Source organism: Ammodytes marinus (assembly GCF_949987685.1).
Source record: "Ammodytes marinus genome assembly, chromosome: 8".
Classification (NCBI taxonomy): Eukaryota; Metazoa; Chordata; class Actinopteri; order Uranoscopiformes; family Ammodytidae; genus Ammodytes; species Ammodytes marinus.
The window spans coordinates 14,838,619-14,861,504 of NC_137212.1; the positions used below are offsets into that span (position 1 = coordinate 14,838,619).

General features: G+C 41.7%; 1 protein-coding gene across 4 annotated transcripts in view; it reads right to left on the reverse strand.

The window, feature by feature from the left end:
- Positions 1–2,164: 2,164 nt before the first annotated feature.
- The window catches only part of opa1 (OPA1 mitochondrial dynamin like GTPase), a 44,110-nt gene continuing 23,388 nt past the window's right edge, over positions 2,165–22,886 (reverse strand). For all 4 annotated transcript variants that reach the window (XM_080032726.1, XM_080032724.1, XM_080032725.1 and 1 more), the window contains 2 exons: positions 5,887–5,960; positions 2,165–5,778 (listed from right to left, as the gene is read on the reverse strand). In XM_080032726.1, the coding sequence (XP_079888852.1) occupies positions 5,896–5,960 (65 nt within the window). In that variant the 3' untranslated portion in view covers positions 2,165–5,778; positions 5,887–5,895. The remainder of the gene's footprint in view (positions 5,779–5,886; positions 5,961–22,886) is intronic.

Sequence of the window (22,886 nt, forward strand, 5' to 3'; positions counted from 1 at the left end):
CCTCACTGGTCGCAATAAATGGTCACATAATCCCACTAAGTCTATGCAAACCAAGAGCCGCTTCTTGTGCTAAAAGCTAAGAGTCCCTCCCTCAGACCCCCACTCGATTAAGAAACAGTTTGTGCGATGATCAGTTTTTCCATGGCAACTTTGCTTCAAATCTTTCTGCTGGGGAGAGTTCCAACCCCTCTCTTGTTAAATAAGTTTAACCTCGTTTTCATTTGTGATAGTTCTGTAGGCTAAATCGGAAACTGTTGCAGGGGAATTTATCATATTTGGTGTTTTGTAAAGTGACTTTTAGCTTCCATGATGTATTATTATTATAATTATTATTAGTCATCATTGTGGCATCACTTCTGATTTCTGACCATCCAACACAATGCTTTCTTTGTTTTTCTTTATGGGAGTCTTGAGGGAAATGTTTCTGCAGAAGAAGCCAACTAATAACAGAGCGATATAAAGGGGGTCCTGATCCTGAAGTATGAGTCTGAATCTCACAACTAGGACATTTTATCGACAAGCAGACACTATTTCCACCTGAGGAAGATCATCTTCTTCTGTTTTGTGAATAAAATGTGATGTATTTTGCAGACAGTGTGTGGGATCCTTTATGTTGTGTATTAAAAAATAAATATCAAATTTATAGTAGTCCTGGTAGAAATTTGAAGACAAAATAAAAAAATCCACTATACAGTATATACTGTATATAAGCGGACACAATGCATTATCGTGGATTCGTAGGAAAATATAGATCCAACATTGGGGATTAATTAATGGAGGCGGTTTCCCTCCACAATGGGCTGATTCATTTATGGCGTCCCGTGCCGTGAGACCATGAGGTAATTTTATGGATTCTTTCAGGGTGGATGTCAGACTTGAGTGTGAATGGTGAGAACGCGCAGTGTTCCTCTGCCCGGCCACCCCTGTGGAAACACACACACACACACACGAAAACGTACAGATACAGGACCACCACAGGATTCACACGGTCGAGCCTCCTTCAGTTCCTAACATTTAAGCGCCGAGTGCTGCCATAATTTATAGCTAGCACAGAATACAAACAGGGCTCTCTCTCTGTATGTGTGTGTGTGTTGTTGGTGTGACAAGAAGGGTCACTGACCTTTGTGACTTGGCTAAAATCCCCATGGGCCTAATTCAGCGTTGGAATGGACCCCACAGTGCAATGGGAAGATGCCTCTAACATAATGAACACAAAGGCCAATTGTGACGCTATTCTCTGTGGGGCAGAAAGCAGAGGGCCCCGGGGACAGTAGAAGGTTTTGTTGGTTGAAACGGAGAAGGAAGCCTGTTGCTTCAACAAGCCTGTGATAAGATTCATCAGTGGTGACTCTACGGTGGAGAGTTTGTCTCCCGGGGCGCAAAGTGTTAAATTGACATCCACTGAATTTATCTGCACTTGTTTACTGAAGTGCTGATAAGTGACTCTCACAGGCCAAATCAGTGGCTTTTATGTGTTTTAGTGTTTCCCCGCAAATATATTGAACAGTGTGGTGTCTCTTTAGATTTAGTCTCTCATGTACCGTCACTGTTCATGGATCAAGTGCTCTTACTCTTACTGTCAGAAACCAACTGGTGCATCATGGTGCTTCAGTAATCATTACACACCAGAAATGATGAGAACATAGGTAATATGTTTACTTTCTAAATATAATAAGAAGGGTAAAAAAAGTAAGCGTTTCCAAATCCATTCCTTTGAAAAATGTAAGCATCATAACCTTGACACAATCACACTTATCATAATGTAAGAATGTTATATCTGTTAAATATGGATCTCTACTGTCGTATTTCACAGTTACATTAAATAAGTAAATATGCAACAAACAAAATTAAAGTCAGGAAAAAAAACTTTGGCAGTACTTTGCTATTGTGCTTCAGCATGACTGGCGGATTACATTTTGCTTCAGATATTTTGCTAAACTCACTGGTGAATGATTAGTTTTTATATTAAGGCCATTGAATCAATCATTTCTATCAAAAATCTAAGTTTCAGATTTTCTAAAATATTGCACGTCGCTCTACATACTCTCATAGGAGTATATCCTTTACCCTTCTGCAGTTGTATATGAGCTTGTTAACTTTATGACAAGAGACAAACGAGGGACAGTGTAATGAACATGGAGTTTTAATACCACTATAACTTGGGTTAATGTCCACCTGAGGATCGTTTTAATGCAACCGAGCAGTGCCAAACCAGCCAATCTGAGACCAGGATCTCATGAGTTGACAGCCACGTAAATTAATCCGGATGCCAATATATCTGCCTATCCCACAACCTCGGCAGACAGCTCGACAACAGAGGGGACAGAGAGATGAGAACAAAGCCGGTGTCCCCAACAAGAAGGCAAACAAATGGTGACACCGATGCTACTGCCAAAAAACGCCCATCCCCACAATTTATTGGCCTTTTCTAAGACTTATTCAAGGTTTTCATCATATACCGACCCGGCCACACCCCCTGACCAAAAGAACCAGAATCTGTCTGTGTGATGAGGTGGGGGATTAAAAAAAAAAAACGAAGCAACAAGATCAACCCCTTTCTTTTTCTTGAGAAAGACTAGAAATGAAGCTTTGTGCACGTCCGCTGCAGTGGCATATTTGAAAGGTCTGGCCCGGCTGCTTTTGTGTCACCGACATAAAGGGGATTGAGGGAAAACACAAACTGAACCACTGTGCCGTTGTGGCTCTGGCTATTAGTCAACGTGACGGCCTTTGCAGATGCTAATGGTGTATAGTGTGTCCCGGCCGGCCTCCCTCCTCCCAGAACGTGGCTATCTGATTGCACAAAGGCCGTCAGCCGGAGGTTGACTTTTCCCCCCTTTTCTTTTTACGGCTGCTGTCATTAGGCTTTTTTCTTTTTCACTCCTTTTGCCTTGTTTTCAAGAAAACAGGGGTAATATAATAGCCACATAGAGAAAAACTAAAAGTTGGCATGAGGCAGTTATCTCCATGTGTGAGGCCTCAGGTGATGGTAGTGAAGTGAGGCCTTCCCCCCCTCTATCAATCCATCCCTCTTCCCTGGGCTAACCCTCAGAGCGATGTGAAGATGAACTAACGACCAGGCTCTTGTGAAAGACGAGAGGATGCCCAGGAGTGGAAGACCTCTGGACTCTGACTGATTAATCAGTCAGGCTCTCAGCTGCTAGCCTTGCTCTCTGGAGCTGCTGCCTCAGGCGGCTACGTGTCTTCAGCCCGCTCTGGGTTGAGATAACAGCCTACAGAGTTAAATACTCTGAGGGTTTGCCCAGACCTGGGGCACAGGCCTCACCGCATCAGCACACAGGTCGCTGCAGCCAGCAGCAGCCAGCAGCAGCCAGCTGTAGGACAACGGCAGACTCTGTAGTGGAAACACACGTACATGCAACACATGTATCCCCAAGGATGAGAGTGAAGCACTACATCAATCATCCACTAAGAATGATTTGTGCAAGCAAGCTGTGATGATCGCTTAGCCATTCCTCTTGCAGCATCATCACATCCAAATATTTTAATTCGTCCAATACTTTGGTTTATGACCAAATACCGGCAAAACTGCTGACTTTCCCATTACGCCCCAAGCAAAGCAGTTGGTTCAGGAGTTGAAAACAATAATTATTTTATCGTCTTCTGTCAACTGATTTCAAAGACAAGAATGATTTCTGACATGGACAAGCAATCAGAAGAAAGAAAAAAATGGAAATCTGAAAACATTTTCCATGATTGACTCCAACAACCAGATAAATAGATCTAGGCGCATTTTCAAATATTTATTTACTTTAGATTTTTTGATTATAATTGTTGCCACTGAAACAATACAATTTCCCCGTGGGGATGAATAAAGTATTTTTCTATAACTGGGCAAACCTGCTGATTATTTATGATGGGAAGCTCGAAAGAGACACTAAATGGCCCTTGAGATGAGATTGTTCTGTCAAGTTTCTTTAAACAACGGTTTAGGTAAAAAGCAGAAACTACTATTATTGAGCTGGATGACAATGCACTCAATAGCGGACAACTTCAAATGTACAAATAGGTTTCACACTGCCCAGATGCATTTTTATGTCAATTTTATTTTCACTTATTTAACTTTTTTTCCTCTTAAACACAAATTCAATAAATAAAGCACATCTGATGTGGACACCATGCAAACATTACTTTCTACAACATGAAACATCTTTTCGAACCAACTCACCGATTTACTGTTGCACAAGTGGCTCTGTATACACGAGCTGTACATGATAGTAGCTCCATGACTACCCATTAACTTTACCTGTACAGAATGCACGGCATATTTAAATATATATACCCATATACACATGAATGAATGAACGCCTTCTGTCCAACGTCAGACAGTTGTTCAAGCAAGGATTATTGAGTGGGATGACTACGTGGTAGATGGAGAGAGACAGAATATCCCAAATGATGCACAAAGAGTGGATGAGATGCGGGTTAAAGAGGAGACGGAAGAATAAGCACAAAATTGGGAGCAGTGTGGAAACATCGCGCCCTCGACACTGAAGTGTAGCGGAATCAGTGAGTTGACAAAAGCAGAATTTCTCAGTTTAAAATTTACCAGCATGCAAGATATTTTCCTTTTTTTCTTAACTTTGAAGACACTTCCTGTTCTAAAACAAAAGGAAGAGAACTACACGTGTGTGTGTGTGTGTGTGTGTGTGTGTGTGTGTGTGTGTGTGTGTGGGGGGGGGGGTATTATTTTCATTACTACTTTCATCTGTCAGCTGCAACATGGGTAGATATGATAAAATGTTAATGTACAATTATGGAAGTACAAGCATCAAACACACCCCGAGACGAAGATAGAAAGAAAAGGTAAGTTATGTGCATTTGGCAGACAAACATACTATTGTCAAATAAACTCCATATAAGATGAAACATGTTATTAAAATAAAGAAATCTATACATAATATTATTTCCACCACCAGAGCTGAGTGTATCCTGTTAATAAATTGTGTGTTGTATTACAATGAAGCGTGTTGATGTGAAGGGCATTCTATTTCTAGAGAATTTAAAGTGAGATCATCTGCTGGAACTCAACAGTGTCTCATTTAGTGGTGCCGCTACATTATATGGTAAATGAAGAGTACAGCTGCAGCTTGAAAGGACAACTTAAGTGCTTTGGATTCTAAGTGCAACTACAAAGACCTGGTAAATGTTAAATAGAGGCAAATGCTTGTGTATCAGGTAGGTATCATGGTGCGTTTTAGAAACACCAGCCGAGATCAAGGTATGGAATTCAAGACCATTTCACCCTTCAGGAGCAGTGCCAATGGTGTTTCTTTGTACAGATATCAGTGTATACACACTCTTATAATCATATATATATATATATATATATATACACAGACAGAAAGTATCCTCATTTATTGAAAATGAGTGTCTGACAACACTGTGGAAGGTTTAATTCCCCCCTGATCTGACTGTGTTTGAGCTCCTGTGCAGAAGTCCAGCTGTTTACCCAGGACAGATTGCAACAAAAGTGAGAAAGAAAAACTAAAAAACTAAAAACAAAACGTGGACCAAAAAATAAGAAAAAACAAAAATCAAAGACAAAGCTTGGAAAGTGTTCCTTCATCTTATCCGTCTGTTCAGGTCCATCTTTCCATCAGTGTCAAAGAGGGTCAGGAAAGCCAAGTAGCGGGATTTAAAATCAGGTGAGTGGTGCAGCAGGGACTTGGGGTGACGATGGTCATTTACAGATTTAGTTTGTCTTTTGTTCAGTGCATTTCTCTGCTGAGATCCATACATCTACTTTAAATTGTTCTGTAAACAAAAGGGAATAAGGATCAAAAGATCATTATACAACTATTATTCAACAATGGTTCAATTCATGATTTAGAAGGTTTTATCAGACAGTAAAGAGACAAGTACCTGGTTTTCTTATTTTTCCTTGTGAAGAGCTTCTATGAAGGCTTCGAGTTTCTCCTGGATCTCACGGACTTTCTCTGCAGAAAAACACACAAAGTTGGTAAGTCAAAACACTGGAAGACTTATATACAGTTTATACAAAAAACACCCCTGAAAACAGTGTCAATTGCTACTTAGGTTTCGGCTTTATAAAGATTTCCAGATATTCATTGAATTGTACAACAGTAAACTGTACAGCAGAAGATATTATTATTTAATAAACTGAAAAAAAATCAACAAGTGTTCTCCAGAATTGCTGTCTCCACTTTTAGAGCTGTTTTTCAAACACTTTCTTGGTGTAGCATCTCAAATGTTGGTTGGTCAAAACAATATATTTGAAAAACTTCTTAGCCTCTGTAGCAGAAGAACAACAACATTTGAAAACTTTAACCCTTGGCTTAAACTGTGAACTACTTTTTATTTTATTTTTTGCCCCGTAGGTTCCATTGGCAATAATTATGTATTCAGGCTATTTAATTCTCCAGTGTTTTTTTTTTGTCACCCCAATTCTACACTTGTATTTTAGCGAATCACATTTAATTTAATTGGTTATGTGTCTTAAAATGATGACATCTGATTGATGAGACGCAGACGTCTAAAAGGTAAAAACACTAAAAACGTCTCATCAGGTCTTAAAGGTAGTAACACATCGGGCCTTAAAGGCACTACGAGTAAGATGGCACGTTGGCGTCCCCTTTGGACAAAAGCGGTAGTATTTTTACGACGCCCGCTGTCGCAAATGCTCGTGCCAGGCGCGTGAGCGTGGACTGAGAAGGGCGCAATATAGTGCATGTTCGTGTGTTGAAAGTGTGAGGACTCTTTTCGGCTCCGTGAGAGTGGTTTTGACACTGCATCAACTAATGCCAGTCAGTACACACACCTGCTTGCAATGAGTTGATTCAGCAGCGTCACCTAACTACTCTCTCTCTCACGGAGCTGTGTCCTCACAGAAAGCGAATGAATGAGAGACGGCAGTTAGTAGACTATGGATCACGATGAGGTAATGTGTTTGTGTTGTTGATGTAAATAATGACTATTTCAGATAATGGTTATCTGATGATGGTGAAGCAAAGCAAACTTTGTGTTAGTACCAACCGCTCATTCATTTAGCAGTCTAGTTTCGCTCTCGTGAAATTGTATACACGTTGCTTGGCAACGTCCTCCCGCCCGCCTATCACTCACTCTCCCTTTTCGCTTTTCTTCATTGCATTCTCTTTTTTTTCTTTGATGGTTCAGCCCCGTTATCAGTCATTTATGACGACAAATAACTGTCTCAAACAAGGCTCCCGCTCCCCTTCCCTCACCTGGAGGGATAGGCTTCTCAAATCGCGTTGCAGCGCCACACTGAAATCTGCAACCAATACGGATATGTGACCATAGAGCCTGCACGAGCGAACCGAAAATCGGACTGGGTGTGCGACCAGACCAAAAGCAGTAATAAAAACTATATAAAAACGTCTTTCTTTGCACTGATGGTCTCGTTTGCTGTTAAAGGTAATTTATGATTATCAGAGGAAACATGAGGTTGTTTAAAAGATATTTAAATGTTACTCGTATCCGCTTTAATGGCTATGTCTTAATTATGAATGATGTATGTAGAAAATAATTATTAGATACACTAATAATAATTGTTTGCAGCCCTAGTATGAATATCTCCATTGTTATCATTATCATTGTATAGATTAAATCATTAATAAAGAAAATAACCAGCATGTTTATTGATAATGGATATAATTGTTTGTTGCAGCTATTAACACTTCCAATGATTTTGGATAATTATTTTCTAGTTTCCTAAAAACAGTTGGAATCAGAACCAGTTGTGTGTGTTTTTTTTTGTCCGTTTGCTTTTTTATGTTATGCAAGTCACTGAAACATAATATGCACACAATGAAGTCATATCAGGATGGGTAGCAAGCTATAAATCTGTTTTTAAAAAGGGTAAAACAATTAAACAATAATCCGATCTCGACCGTATACCGGTATCTATGCTGCTGGAAATTCCCTCACTTTTCCCCAAAACACCAGATGGTCCCCCTCTGAAAGTGACAGCCAAACCTAAAGGCAGACCTCCTTCACACATCTGATGCTGAAGGCTTGTGGACCCTTCCCCAGTTAGCATAGGCCACATCAAAGCAGTCACCATCCCCTTTTCATAGCGCATACCTCACGGGCATGTTGCTAATGGACAGAGGGAAATACCATAACAACATTTCACATAAAAGGGGGGGAATCCACTGGAAAAACAGTCAGTCACTTCTTTTCATGGTTACACTCCTATTGTCCCAAAGACTGCATAAGACGTGCAAGCCTTCCACCCAACATGTACTGTCACACGAGATGAGCGAGCCATCTAAAGCAGTCTTAATCGCTGATTAAACAGTGGCTGTGGGAAGTGTGTGGGCCAACACAGAGAAAGGGAAGTAGTGGCTGGCCATGCCGACTGCACCTCCAGGCCTGGCTGGCTCTCCAGCTTCACTGTCACCCGCGCTAATCTGTCTGGATCTCCCCCAAGCACAAACTCAAACAACGGCTCTGAAGAAAAACCAGCACTGCTCTATTTTGATCAATCAGCCACACGAGATCCATAGCAGCCTATTGTCGATTGTTTTCCTATGAGGAGGCCCAATGAAAACACAGCTTAAAAAAAAAAAAAAAAAAAAGTCTCAGATAAATCATTTTGTTTTAGAACTCATAGCAACAGTGTCCCAAGTGTCCATTTCAGGTCGGCACAAAGGTGATAACTGCGTGCATGCTTTGGGGTGAAACTGAATATCGTACCCAGGGGCTTGTGCGCAGTCCCCCCTTTTGATGGGAGCACGGCTGCCGGGGTATCCTTTTCCTGACGGGTGAAAAGCACATGGTTGTGAGAGATACAGTCCAACCCCCACACACACGTCCTGAAACACTAGCAAAGCTGAGAAGTGCTTGATAACAGAGTAGATGAAACACACCCACATACCTACCTACACACACACACAGACGTATGCCGGACTGCGTAACAATTAACTAACCGCATGTAAAAAGCTTCGCCTTGAAAGACTCGGACAACCTAATGTCTTTAAACACCAGCCCCCACAACCTCTTTACACCTTCCTATGCACTCAATGATGGCAGGTGCCCAAAAAAAATAAAAAACCAAGCCTTTGATACTCTGTTAACACACTCAGGCAAAATGGCAGTATGTAGGTAGAGATTACAACACCTAATGGAGGCATTAAGGGGGCCTGTCGAGGGGCATGCTGACAAGTCTCTGCAGCAGGTGTGTGGTTGAATGAAACATAACCCCCGCGGTACGCCATTCCAACACCAAGCCCTCCGCAGGGCACGGCTCAAAGGCAACTGACAAGAGTTCAGCCGTGTGGGCTGTGTGCCCTGACCACAGGACAACATAACTCAATCTGAGCCAATGAGAGCAGGATTACCAACATCTGTCTGACCTGGAGAAAGAGAGAGATGTGAGTAACAGGTTTGGAGGGGGTTGAGCGAGAAAAAAGGAGGGCTCCGACTGTCATCTGATTGACTTATCATCAAAACCTGGGAAATCCCCTGGCTCAAGCTTCAAAAGCTTCTGACTGGGTTTAGATGTGGCTGGTGATAAGGTGCTCTGCGGTGCCTTGGTGTGTCAGACGCGGGCCGCTTAACACGGGTCAAACATTAAGGATCCTGCCAACTGTCTGGCAGAGACACCAAGCTTTACTAAATCACTGGGGACAGCACAGCGATCCAGCAATTAGATAAGAAAAGACACAGGTTGAATTCACCAGATTGGCTGGGAAAGCTTATGGAGGCGAGGCCAGAGAATCACTCTCCTCCTTTTTTAAACACCTGCTGCTGTGGCGTCTGTAACCCCAACTTTGATCTAGCACGTCAGTCGACCACCAGCATAGAACTGTGGTTGTAATGGGAAGCACACATAAGTTCCACAAGGCTCTATAGTCAACATATCACACCCATCACCCTTGAGCTGAATTCCGACTTTTAGAGCTACAGTACATGAGCAAACCAAGGGTTCAATGAGGGAAGGGACTGCACAGCCAATGAAATCGCAGCATTTCAAAATTAAATGAAGGCCTGTTTTCCGTCCAGGCACTTCACTTGGATTAAAAAAGAAGAAAAAAGGAAGAAAAAAATCTGACAGTAAATAGTGAAGTAAATATAACAGTTAGAGGAATCAGTTTTAAAATCAAATCACCTTTGCCTTCTGTGAGTATAACAACGTTGAGAAAATGACCTGCCACCTTTTCTAATACACATTTAAGTTTGAGTTTAACCTGTGCATCTACAGTCCCACGTGACATTTTGGAGACGGCATGGATCCCAACAGTGAAACCCATCAACCAATCCCTTTCAGCGGGAGACTTAATGACTTTAAAATGAGCTCTTAGCATGTTTAAGGAGCCCAGGAGGCCACCAGTGAATGTGAATGGCGTCTTTCAGAAAAGCCAATATTCTGTGGATAAAAACTGTGAGAAAGAGATATTTATTTCCCCCACCACCATCTGTTTGCAACCAAAGGCAGCAGCAGGAGGAAGAAAAGGCCACAACAAGGCTTTTTCTTTTCACCGTCCTGTGGAAATGCAACAAAAAAAACAGTGGACAGAGTCACCATTGCCTGTTCCTCAGTGGGAGTAGCAGTCTAAAACTCCATTTAGGGCCCCTGTTTACCTAAGAGATGAGCCCCAAAACACAGTCATTCAACCGCTCACCCCTTTATCTGGTCATGAATATTCCTATAATCCTCTGGCCTCTATCCCAGAGGCCCCTTCTTTAAGATGCTGGGTGTTGTGTGTGGGTTGGTCTCGCCCATTGACAGAGAGTGAGAGAAGGAGAGAGGGGAGCCTTTCCTCCCGAATCCCCTCTTTCAAGGCCTTCTCTCGGCTGATCTCCACATGAAATGATATCTCATTCACTCTCACTCTGTAGAGTCCCCTAAGCCTGCAACGGCCGGACCGCTGGCAGAAGGAGGGCTGAACCAGAAAGACTTTAATTGACCTGTAATTAGACTGTGAAACTGTGTGGCCCTGCTGGACAAGTAGCCAACACAGAGAAGAGGGAGAACAGAGGACTGAAAAAGAAGAGAAGGAGAGGACAGGGAAGCTTGCAACTTACTGTTAGATAGAAAAAAACAACTAATCCTCTTACTACGGAGATGGTCACTCTTCTGTAAAGAAAGGCTGGCTGTTAGGAGTAAGTGACAACAGAAAGATTTCAGCGGATGAGGTTTGATGCAAAGATTGAGGTTACTTCAGCATATGCTGCTCTTAAAATTGTCTAGTGACTACCGAGCAGCAGTTCACAGCATGGTCACTCAAGAGAGTGTGGGGTGGTGGGTTCGGTTCCTGTCCCGACCTGTCATCATTCATGAGGAAACCTTTTATATCTCAAGACCATCAGGGTCACAGTGTAGGTGGGGACACTTAATGTTTAAACGCTGGGCCTTTTCCTTCCTTGAAAGCCGATCTCTTAATGTAACAAACAGAGGAGCCTTTTTTCCCCCTGCACGCTGCTTGATTTGTCACTAAATCTGGATTGTCACGCTATAAAAGCAGGGCCACGGGAGACACCAACATAGGGAGAGCGGAGATGTCGACGGCCCAAACGCCATGTCAGTGACAGAGCAATGAATCAGTCCTCGCACTCACGGCTCTTATCTAGAAAACAGATGCCTGGGAGAATACAGCCCAACCTGGGGAAAGACATGCGTAGGTCTGAACAGGTCAGGGTCAGCCAGAGGGCAGACTAAACAAAAGCAGCCAGTTGCAGGGACAGAGGCTTTTTAAGAGCCAGGTGACGACTATGGTGCAGACAAAGGTTTTTATTGAAGACATTGCTTATGCTTTTGAAGGGCCAGACATTTTTGTTGTTTGGTTATAAAGATGATGACAGTTGACAACACAGACTAACTGGAACTGTTATCTCAAATATCTCAGTACATAGTCATCATCACGTCCAAAACACATTCTTAAAAAGAACCAGGTCTGAGACAGTAGGTCTAATCATGACTCGTAGTGTAAATCTCTCACAATGTCAGAGGGTCTGATGTTTTTCAACGCTCACCTTTTTCCACACGGGCCTGGGGATGTGAGGCTGACAAGTCTGTTTTAAACCGAGATCCTGTCATAATCCCTCAGAGGAACTCCCCTCTGCTGCCACAGGTGTGAGGACCAAGTTAAAGACTGTTGAACGAGCGCACAAAAACAAAAACGTACCCGAGTGTGAAAACACCCGTGCATGTGTGTTGATATCCGGGCCTAAATGTAAAGGATTGTTTCTTAATCACCTTCTCTCAGTCCCTTCTTGACACGGCACAGACCCCAAACCAGCAGATCAAACACAATGAGAAATAAGACAGGGGCCAGATCTCCTCTTCTTGCCCTCAGGTAAATACATGTTTCCAGCTGCTCTGGACCTCACACGCCACCACATCCATGTAACACTAAAGAAGACAGCAAAGGCACCTGGAATTCCTTCAGCCCCTTGCGTTCAGACCTGTTCAGGCCCATATGATGGAGTCACTGGACGGCAGGTGTTTTACTTGCAAAGGTGGACAAAGTAGAAATGGGGCTTCTTAAAATGCCTGACAAAAAGGCTACTCCAAACATATCCTACATTCATATATTGAAAGAGATTTTGAGCATCTGGTGATTTGATAGTTGCATATTATATAGTTATTGGTAATGCAATTCAGAGCGATTGCATTACCTTTATATTAGCATACAACAGGAAAAACATTGTATTGTGTAGTATTCCCCTTCTTAAAATGTGTCCAATTGGGAAATTTTTTCCAATCCAAACGACAATGTTTTTAGTCCCATAATTATTCAATATACAAGATCCAAAATGTATTTCTATTAACCAGACACCAATAAATCAAGAACGGGGTAGGACAAACCACATTGGGAGTTTGCATTTTATTTCTCCCTTGAAAAGTACATGGTTAACCTATAGCATCATCCCAACCAGAATCTGATGTCAGATCTTAGTGTCTGTGTGTGTGTCTGTGTGTGAGCGACAGGAGGATCAGTGGGAATGGGTCCCCAGTGGCCACAGTGCACTGGAAACATGCGAACAGAAGTCTCCCCGAAGATCCCGTCCCATCACACACCACCTTCTCTTTCCTATTTTCCCACACTCTCTCTCTCTAGTTCCCCCCGAGGAGAATGAAAGATGGCTTCACATTCTCCTTCATAGCTTTATGTCTTTTTCACCGCTTCCATTATCGCTTCCTGATTGGTTGTCATCTACAAACACACAGCTCTTTTTTCTTTGTTTCCTTAGTCCGCTTGATTTATTTCCTGAGTTTTCATCTAGAGAGGATATTCAGGAGCAGCTGCATTGCCTGCAGATGGATTTTCATCCAACTCAACCTGAGTTTTGATGCTGAAAAAATAATGTGACAAGCAAAATTTCTTAACAAATGGCAATTAAATTAATGTTATTAATAACGTTAAAGCTGACATATTCTTCTTCTTCCAGGTTCAAATGTTTACTTTGGGTGTCATTGACATTCTGCTCTAATTGGTCAGCTACCACATGGCTGCAAGTCTGGTCCAAACACAGAGTTTAGCTTAACCTCTACTGGGAATATTACCACAATAAGACGTGTCTAAACCAAACTACTCATCTGGTCATGTATGTGGCTTATAATGAGGCTCAGTGTTCAACTTCACACATTTCTCGTATACTCTTTATTTATTAATTTTTTAATTGTTTAAGCTATTATACAAAGGTACGTTAATGTTCCATTCAAGCCTCTTTCAACAACTGATCACCCTGCTCTTGGTTTAACAGCTGTGTTATCAAGAGCTTGTCAATCAGATGCAGGATAGCCGAGTACAATATGCCTTTCCAAAATGTCTTACAAAGACATTCTTGGTTCTTGACATGAGAGGGAAGATGGATGTACCGGAGGGGAAGGGAGGAAACCAGAAAGAGAGACGGAGAGGGAATAAGGGGAAAGAGATGGATGATGGGAAAGTGGAAAGAGATGCAGGTCATGGCTTTGGTAAATGGGGGCAGGTGGCTAGTTGAAGCCTTGATGGAGTGAAGTGGAGGAGGAAGAGGAGGACAAGCGCAGGTGAATCCTGCATTTAACAGTAGTCAAAGAAACATTGAAAGTGTGTAGCAGGGTTGCACAGACAGGACACAGTAAGAAACAGGGGAGCTATGATAATTGAGAGAGGGAGACGTGAAGAGGAAGTTAATGCAGAGGAGTGTAACAATGGAAAGAGGGAGATGACACATGCTTTACATCAGTCATGCTCTCCATGATCTGTCTCGTGAGCACAGAGAGATAAAGTTAGAGACCAGAGCTGGTTCAGAAATGGCAATGCACAATGTAACAGTGAAGAGAAAGGCAAGTATGACTGTGTGAAAGAGAAACAGACGGACAACTGACTGAGGCAATACAGCAGGGGTGGCCAACCCGCGGCTCGCGAGCCGCATGCGGCTCTTTGCCCAGCTTCGTGCGGCTCTTCAGTTCATATCAAATTATGTGATTATAATTTTTTTTTTTTTTTTATACTTTTTTTTTGTGTGGGCATGTGTGTGCATGTTCGCAAACGTTTCATGCGGCTCTTACGTTCGTTTTACATGTTGTCTATTATTTCATTTTTTATTTTATTAATGTGTAGGCCCTATGTGTATGCCTGTTCGCAAATGTTTAATTGAGGACGCAACATAACGTTCGCAAACGTTTGGTGCGGACGCAACATAAAACTGCCCGCTCAGCTTGGAGGGAGGTTTTCTGTGAGTAAACTATTTGTGTCAAGTTCGCTCCGAAACAGAGTGGGAGAGTTCATATTTTTTGTTGAACGTTATGGCAGGCCATTCTGCCTTAGGCTATATGCCAGGTGTCATTTGCGCATTTCAAGGCTTCAAATCTTCGGCGCCACTTCAGCTCTCTCCATGCTAAAAGTAAGTCCCACAAAGCAACATGCACAGTAAGAGAAAAATGCTATTTTAAATTGTTATATTTTTGTTTGTGGACTTGGTTGAACTGAGAGTTTGTGTGTGAGGCAGTGCACACAATGTTCATTGTTGAAAATGACTGCCCTGTCGTCTTTAGTACTGTAGGAGTCCAGTCCTGTCATTATCACAGGGGCGGCCTTAACGATCTGGGGGCCCTTTTCAAGTCCTAGTTTGGGACCCCCTGTTTTTTTTTTTGTTTTTTTTAATAAATAATGCTTGTGCATGCATGTGCAAGATCCCCGCGAAAATAAAAACACCCCCCCCCCCCCTGAAATCTTACTGGCCACCCCAGTGCCCCCACCCCCCTCAGTTCAAATGTTATTTTTTATTTTCATTTTATTTTTTTAATAAAAAATTTTTCCTGATATGTACAGTGGAAATAGAAAGTTTACACACCCCTACTAAAATGCCTGCATTTTTGATGTAAAAAAATAAGAACCCGTTTAATAATTTCACAAAAAAATCCACCAGTAATATGACATTTAACCTGTTCAAATCAATTGAAAAGTTGCAGAAATATCTTAAGGGGGAGGAGTAAAAAATAAGAAACTGAAATAGGGTGACTGCACAAGTGTACACACCCTCTTATTACTGGGGGTGTGAATGGGATTTGAATGAACCAATCGCATTCAAACCCATATAAAATAGGAGTCCATACACACCTGCAATGATTAAAAGTTCAACTGATTAACCCCAAATAAAATTTGGCTGTTCTAGTAAGCTTTTCCAGACATTTTCTCAGTCACATCACACAGCAGAAGACATGGTCCACAGAGAGCTTCCAAAACATCAGAGGGATCTGATTGTTAAACGTTATGAGTCAGGAGAAGGTTACAAAAGAATTTCCAAGGCATTGGATATACCATGGAACACAGTGAAGGCAGTCATCATCAAATGGAGAAAATATGGCACAACAGTGACACTACCAAGAACCGGACGTCCCTCCAAAATTGATGAAAAGACCAGAAGAAAACTGGTGAGGGAGGCTAGCAAGAGGCCTACAGCAACATTAAAGGAGCTGCAAGAATTTCTGGCAGATACTGGCTGTGTGGTACATGTGACTACAATCTCCCGTATTCTTCATGCAACTGGGCTATGGGGTAGGGTTGCAAGACGGAAGCCTTATCTGTCAAAGAAAAACATCCAAGCGCGCCTCCATTACGCTAAAACACACATGAAGTCTCCCACAAACATGTGGAAAAACGTGTTATGGTCTGATGAAACAAAGGTCAAACTTTTTGGACATCCTTCCAAAAGGTATGTTTGGCGCAAAAACAACACTGCTCATCACCCAAAGAACACCATACCAACAGTGAAGCATGGTGGTGGCAGCATCATGCTTTGGGGCTGTTTTTCTTCAGCAGGAACTGGGGCTTTAGTCAAGGTTGAGGGAATTATGAACAGTTGCAAATACCAGTCAATATTGGCATCAAACCTTCAGGCTTCTGCCAGAAAGCTGAAGATGAGGAGGAACTTCATCTTTATGCACGACAACGACCCAAAGCATACATCCAAATCAACCAAAGAATGGCTTCACCAGAATAAGATTAATGTTTTGCAATGGCCCAGCCAGAGCCCAGATCTGAATCCGATCGAAAATCTGTGGGGTGATCTGAAGAGGGCTGTGCACAAAAGATGCCCTCGCAATCTGACAGATTTGGAGCGTTTTTGCAAAGAAGAGTGGGACAAAATTGCCATATCAAGATGTGCTACACTGATAGACTCCTACCCAAAAAGACTGAGTTCTGTAATTAAAGCAAAAGGTGCTTCAACTAAGTATTGGTTTAAGGGTGTGCATATTTATGCAAGTAGGTTATTGTGTATTTTTAGTTTTTCTAATTTTCCCTGAAAATATTTCAGTTTGTCTTTCTTTGACTTGTCCAGGTTATAGGACACATTAAAAGTTCTGAAATGATTATCTTGTTTCCTTTTTATTACATCACACAAACCATGCATTTTAGAAGGGGTGTGTAGACTTTTTATATCCACTGTATCATAGTTCAGAGATGATATGTATTTTTTTTTCTTTCTTAACTTTTTTTGATAGGTAGTTGCCAAGTTCATCACACAAACACTCCAATCCACTGATATGAGATCAGTTTGCAATTTTCAATTACTAAATTAATGGTAGGACTGTGGCCACTTGAACTGGTCTCTGGTCAGCAAAGGTCTTGAAAACAGCATAAGTGTGCTTGTGACATGCGTGCCACCCATGCATGTGTATAGGCACGTGTCCCAGCAGATTTTTGAAATCTGAATAAAAAAATGTAAGTTTGTAGTTAGCGAGTGTAACATGTTCTTAGCAAGGGCAGACTTTCATAAATAAAAGGTTTATTTTTTTAGCAAGATATTTGGTCAAAAGCTAGTGGTCATCCGTCCCTCTGTACAGTTGTTAGGCATCTGGCTGCTAGCAAGTTATGTTGTCTTGCTAATTTTACTATTCATCTGAGCTGAAATAAATATTGACTTTTTCCTTTATTATCTTCGCCAGAATGCACCAGAATGCTTAGATTACATGTTAAAAACACAAAAAAATCTTCTGGGGGGGGGGGGGGGATGCCCCCAGACCCCCCTTCAGGGGTTTAGTTTTCTGACAAACATTACAATGGATACTAACATGATTTGGGCATTTGGAATTATAAATCATCTTTGAATTGGTTGTACAGCATATCACATGCTATTCATTCAGGGGTGCGATGGCCACCCCACTCTAACTCTGTGGCCCACCATGGCCACCCCCAGTCAAAATTTCCTGGAATCGCCACTGTGTGTACCCGTGTGTACGATGTGGCTCTTTGCAGTAACAGTAAAAAATGTGGCTCTGTCTCTGACTGGTTGGCCACCCCTGCAATACAGGGTTGTTTAACTGATGGAGATTCACTGGAGGACCAAAACTAAAAAAAAAAAAAACTAAAAAAAAAAAAAAAAACTCCACTTGGGTGATCACATTTATGAAACTATATAGGGGAGAGTGACCTAAGTTGTGCATTTTGGAAGTTGTGCCACCCCTTGTTTCTAGAAAACCTTGGAAGAAATTGGAAATGTGACCACATATTTAAGAAGAGCCATCCATTTGACTCATCCTGTAAAGAAGGGAGACACAAGGAATAAGATATAAGCACATTTAAGCTCAAAAAACTGTGTTTTGCCTTTCAAAGTAAAATTTCCATGATCAAGGTTTTTTGATTATTGTGTCTGAACAATTATAGACAAGTTTGAAAACATTTGACACATGTTTTAGTGCTTTGGTATGCTACATTTTGAGTCTATACAGTTAGCACGATGTCAGCCCTAAATTGCTGCATCATGCGTATTATCCAAAATTCTGGGGATGGGGTGATTTGTGCCAAAGGGCCTGGGTGAGTTATAAGTAAGTAAGTAAGTAAAATGTATTTATAAAAGCACATTTATGACAGTTTGCACTGTCTAAAGTGCTGTACATAGTGCATTCAGAAGGTAAACAATGAAGGTAAAATAACAATAACCAAAATAAAAGACGTAAAGCCCATACATCCACATTAACACAGATAGTAGTGCAGAGGTAAGATAGTTAATGGGGAGGAAACACCAGGGTGTACATATGGGTTTTGAGCCTTGATTTAAAGGCAGAAATGTAGGGGAATCACATTTGTCAGGTGGCAGTTGGTTCCACAAGCACGGAGCAACTAGTGCAAAGTACATTTCTGAGAGTTGTGCCAGTGGCATGGCTGTATACGCTGGTCACCAAAAGAAAGTGGTTGTCTACAGTAGCTCAGAAGAGAGTGACATCTCAATTCCACTTAACGACACCACTGATGAGAGTTCAGATGGTCAGAAAGATGATGATGGTGACTTTGTCATTGTGAGCTTTGCAGGTAAAACCATTAGATCTGCTAGGCCTTGTTTAAGAAAATTGTCCTTCAATCTTTGTCAACTATTTACTTTATTTACTTTAAATACACCTTAAATAAGTGATTGTCTAATGGATTTGTCTTGCATTACAGTTTATGAGATATATAACAATGGCACAATTCACCCCATGGTATTCTCTCCAACCGCACAATTTACACCACACCGGGGGCAGGTTGTGCATCAAGACAACTTTTTTTCCAAAAGCTATATTTCTTCAACAGTTTATTCCAGATCCAAAGTTTTTATTGCCAGGGACGCACAACACCATGAAATATATGTACATATTTGAGTTGGAGACTTTACTGTCAAGGCCTTACTTTAAAGTCACTTTGAGTGAAAAGTTGCACAACTTAGGCCACTCTCCCCTACGGGTTGTGATAAAAAAAAAGAAAAAAAAGGGGAGCAGCGGGAAATTAGTTATAATATGGAAAGGAATCATGCTGTACCAAACCAGATATGACAAAAATGTCTTTCATACTGTAATAAACTTGTTCACAACTAATCTAGTAGAGGACGCAGTACAAAGAAAGTTGTCATAAGATGTTGAAAAGGGCATTTACAGATGCCTTTGGCTGCCTTGAAATAGAAAAGAAGTACATCTGTTCAATTGGGAAGTTGCTATCACACAAACAGTCGCCGTTTGTGTACTTGATGGTCCTAGTGAGAAGATGGATCATTTGGCAGCTGCAGTCTGACGTTTCCTCCTCCGTGGGAAAAAAAACTTACATTAAATCACTACTAAGCCTCCTGAGTTGACAGAGTGACGCTGCAGACTAACTGGTGTCTATTTCGAGACAAAAAAAAGATGGTCATGGCAGGGAGAAAAGGAATAAGTGCTTAAGAAAAAACAAATCTTGGGGAAAAAGAGGGGGCAGCTAATGATATAGCCAGGATGCAAAGAAGGTCATATTGAAGTAAGAGTGCCTGTAAAGTATACCCACTATCTCACAAAAACACCCACCCAATTTGCAAAAAACAGACCAGTTGAGTTCATATCTAAAATAAAGTGGATACATTAGAAACCGCATATTCTTTTCTGTTTTGGCATTCATCCTGAATGAGGTGTTATTTTTAACTGAATGATTATTTTTTTAATAAAAAAAAAACACACATTCAGATACTAACATCTAGGAGCAATGTTCAGAAGCCAACTGTCTGTATTCAGCAGCAAGAATACACAAGTATCCCTGGCCGCAACACAGCTTTTGAAAACTGTAAACTGTGACCAAATTACAATATAATCATGTAGTACATCTGTACAAGGTAACTTTGGTGACGTTAAATTCTGGTTTTGTGAGTGTATGTGAATGGTGAACTTTAAGAAAAGATCGGAAAAACTGAGTAATGGCTAAACCTTGTGCAGCTTGATAACAACATTTAACAACTCTTCTGAAATGAGTGTGGGATATAGCCTTACTAAAAGGAAACTGCAAAAGATCAACTTAGATGCTCAGGCCCATGTCCCACATAATGGGTAAATAAATGCATGACACATCTTGAACAGCTGGGTTCAAAGTGACTGGGGTGCTAGTTCCATTTTCTTGCTTGGGGTGTTTAGACAGCTTACAGTTCAACAGTTGTCAAGAACATCAACATAATTTACTTTCAAGGGGCAGAACCAGACAAGCAACATTAGCTTTCATAGCTAGGAATAGAACATGTCCTTAAAAAGTCACACATCAACCAGCAGTCAGGTTTGTGCGAGAGCAACAACAGAGTGCTCACAGGCCCCTGAATGCAGCCACATGTGCACACAACAACTTAGGACGATACGTCATCCCTTAACAGAGGAGCACTTCTCATTGAGCCTGAACTAATCACTCTGGTGGGGGGAGGAGATGAAAGGAGACAAAGTGAGCGTGAGGCTGAGAGGGCATTCCGCTAAGCAAGCCCAGACAACCCAAACTTTATTGTACCCCGCTTCCACCCGAGAGAAAGGGAGAGGAGAAAGTGTCTGCATGCGCAAACACGCAAACACTTCACACATTATCACTGTTCTTGAGAGCAGCTTTGACACCTTTAATTCCTTTACCCTCAAACAGCCTCAACAACAAAAGCTGAAATCCAGAGTTTGCTGCACGTTGTTGCATTCCTCAAAGGCATGAAGCTGACAGGGAAGACGGAGGGAAGACGGTGGAAAGGTGTGTGTGGTGGCCAGGTGTTCATTTGATTCAGGCCCTTCTAAAAGGTATGCTAGCAACCAGCCGATGGACTTGATTTTGGTGTCTAACAAAAACATTCAAATGGGAGGTTAAGTACTGTCCAGGATATTTTCATATGAACACAAAAATGTCAAAGAAATATAATGAAAACAACTAAACAAAACTATATACTAGTGCTAGTTCAAGAGCTTCCAGAAAACATCAGAAAATCCCAATAATCTGTTTAAAATAAACTGGAAAATGGTATCACTGCAAAAATGTATGAACTTTACAACTGACCTTAACTTCACACTGAAGAAAAGCTGATGTAATGTGTCAATAAGAGCCATAGTATGTCTGTGTCTGTGACTGTGTGCGTGCGTGCACTCTTTCCAGTGCACTGTACAGAAGCTCTTTATCAATCTGACAAGGCAGATAAAAAGCCACCAGCAGGGCAGCCGGAAAGCTTTTCTTCAATTCATGTGACAGAGGAAGAGGTGGAGCGGAGGAACAGAAAATAACTATGACTGTGACCTTAGACGGCAATTTGCAAACACTGCAAGCAAAGTGAAAGGACATGGGTCACTGGTAGACAGAGAAATAAGGAGTATGCAAACACAGTAAAACTCAAAACTAAAACCGTAGAAATAGAAAAATGGCCAGAAAATACCAAAAGCTTTGAAATTAGCATAACCATTCAATCCAAGCAGAAGCTCCTTTGAAAAGGGGGTCTATTTGTTATAAATATGACATCATCTGTTGACACAAACCTTTTAGCAAATCATGTCATCATAATTCATGCTCATGAGAGTAAAGTGTCTGGAAGCTTCCATTATCAAATATAATACCCAATACTCAATAATAAAGTAGTAACTCTGAAAACGCTCTTGTGCAATTTCTACAAGGTGCAATGAAGCAGCCAGCGACATCCCAGTGGGCTCCTAAAGGATCTTTGCTTGAACATTAGGGCCAGGCTTTTCTCCAGAGGCGGCACTGTGCCATACAGCTGGTCTGGCACACGCTAACACACAGACACACACACACATGGCACCAACTCATTAATGGAGCTTTCACGCTCTCACTCACTGATGCACACACCTGACCTGTCTTTGTAACCTGAGCAATGCTGTGCCTGCCTGCGGGTAGGGGCACACAGAGCTTAACAACAAACCGCCTGTGGAAGCATATTTCTGCCTTTGGGAGCATATTTCTGCCTTTGTTAAGTGCGTTTATCCATTCTCTCGCCTCCTATCTGTCCTCCTTTTGACACCTCACATGGAAGTGGGGGTCTCCACTCTTTTTCTCATTCTTTTTCACTTCCCCTCAGTTGAGGGAGAGTGGGACAGAATTTGACAAAGGCAGCGAAAAAGTCACACAGAGATCCAGAGAGATGGAAAGGGGGAAAAGAAAGCTAGCTGGATCAAGTAGCTTGTGGTATTAGCCGGCTGACCTGTGGGGTCAGGCCATAGTTTTGGGCTTGAGGCCATCTGAGCTCCTGTCTTTGAAAGGGCTGAAAATGAGGGGGGGAACAACAGCTCTGACGAAAGAAGATTTCCTAATGTATCTAGTATGGTTGCTTAACAGAAAGACATATGGGGGTGCTTGTGGTGTAGTGGTTGGAGTGATTAATCATAGTCGTTAAAGCTAGCCTCTATAAAATTCAACATCATTAATTTTGCAGGCCATGGACATGCCAATATATACTTGACAATTGCCATTAAGATTTTAATCTATTTAAAAAAGCACAAGTGGAACAGTCTCTGCAGATACAGTGCATCTTTGTGGGGGGCTATTTTTTGTCCAAAGGGCTTTTGAACCCTCAGAAGTTCGCTGACTTTGTGCTTTGAGGCGTGTCACGAGTCAGCCCATCAGCCATGCAGTTCAGTCTAGACTGATGGACCCACATACCCACACAAGAGGGTCTAGGATATATAACATGGAAAAGCCTGTGCAAAGTGTCTG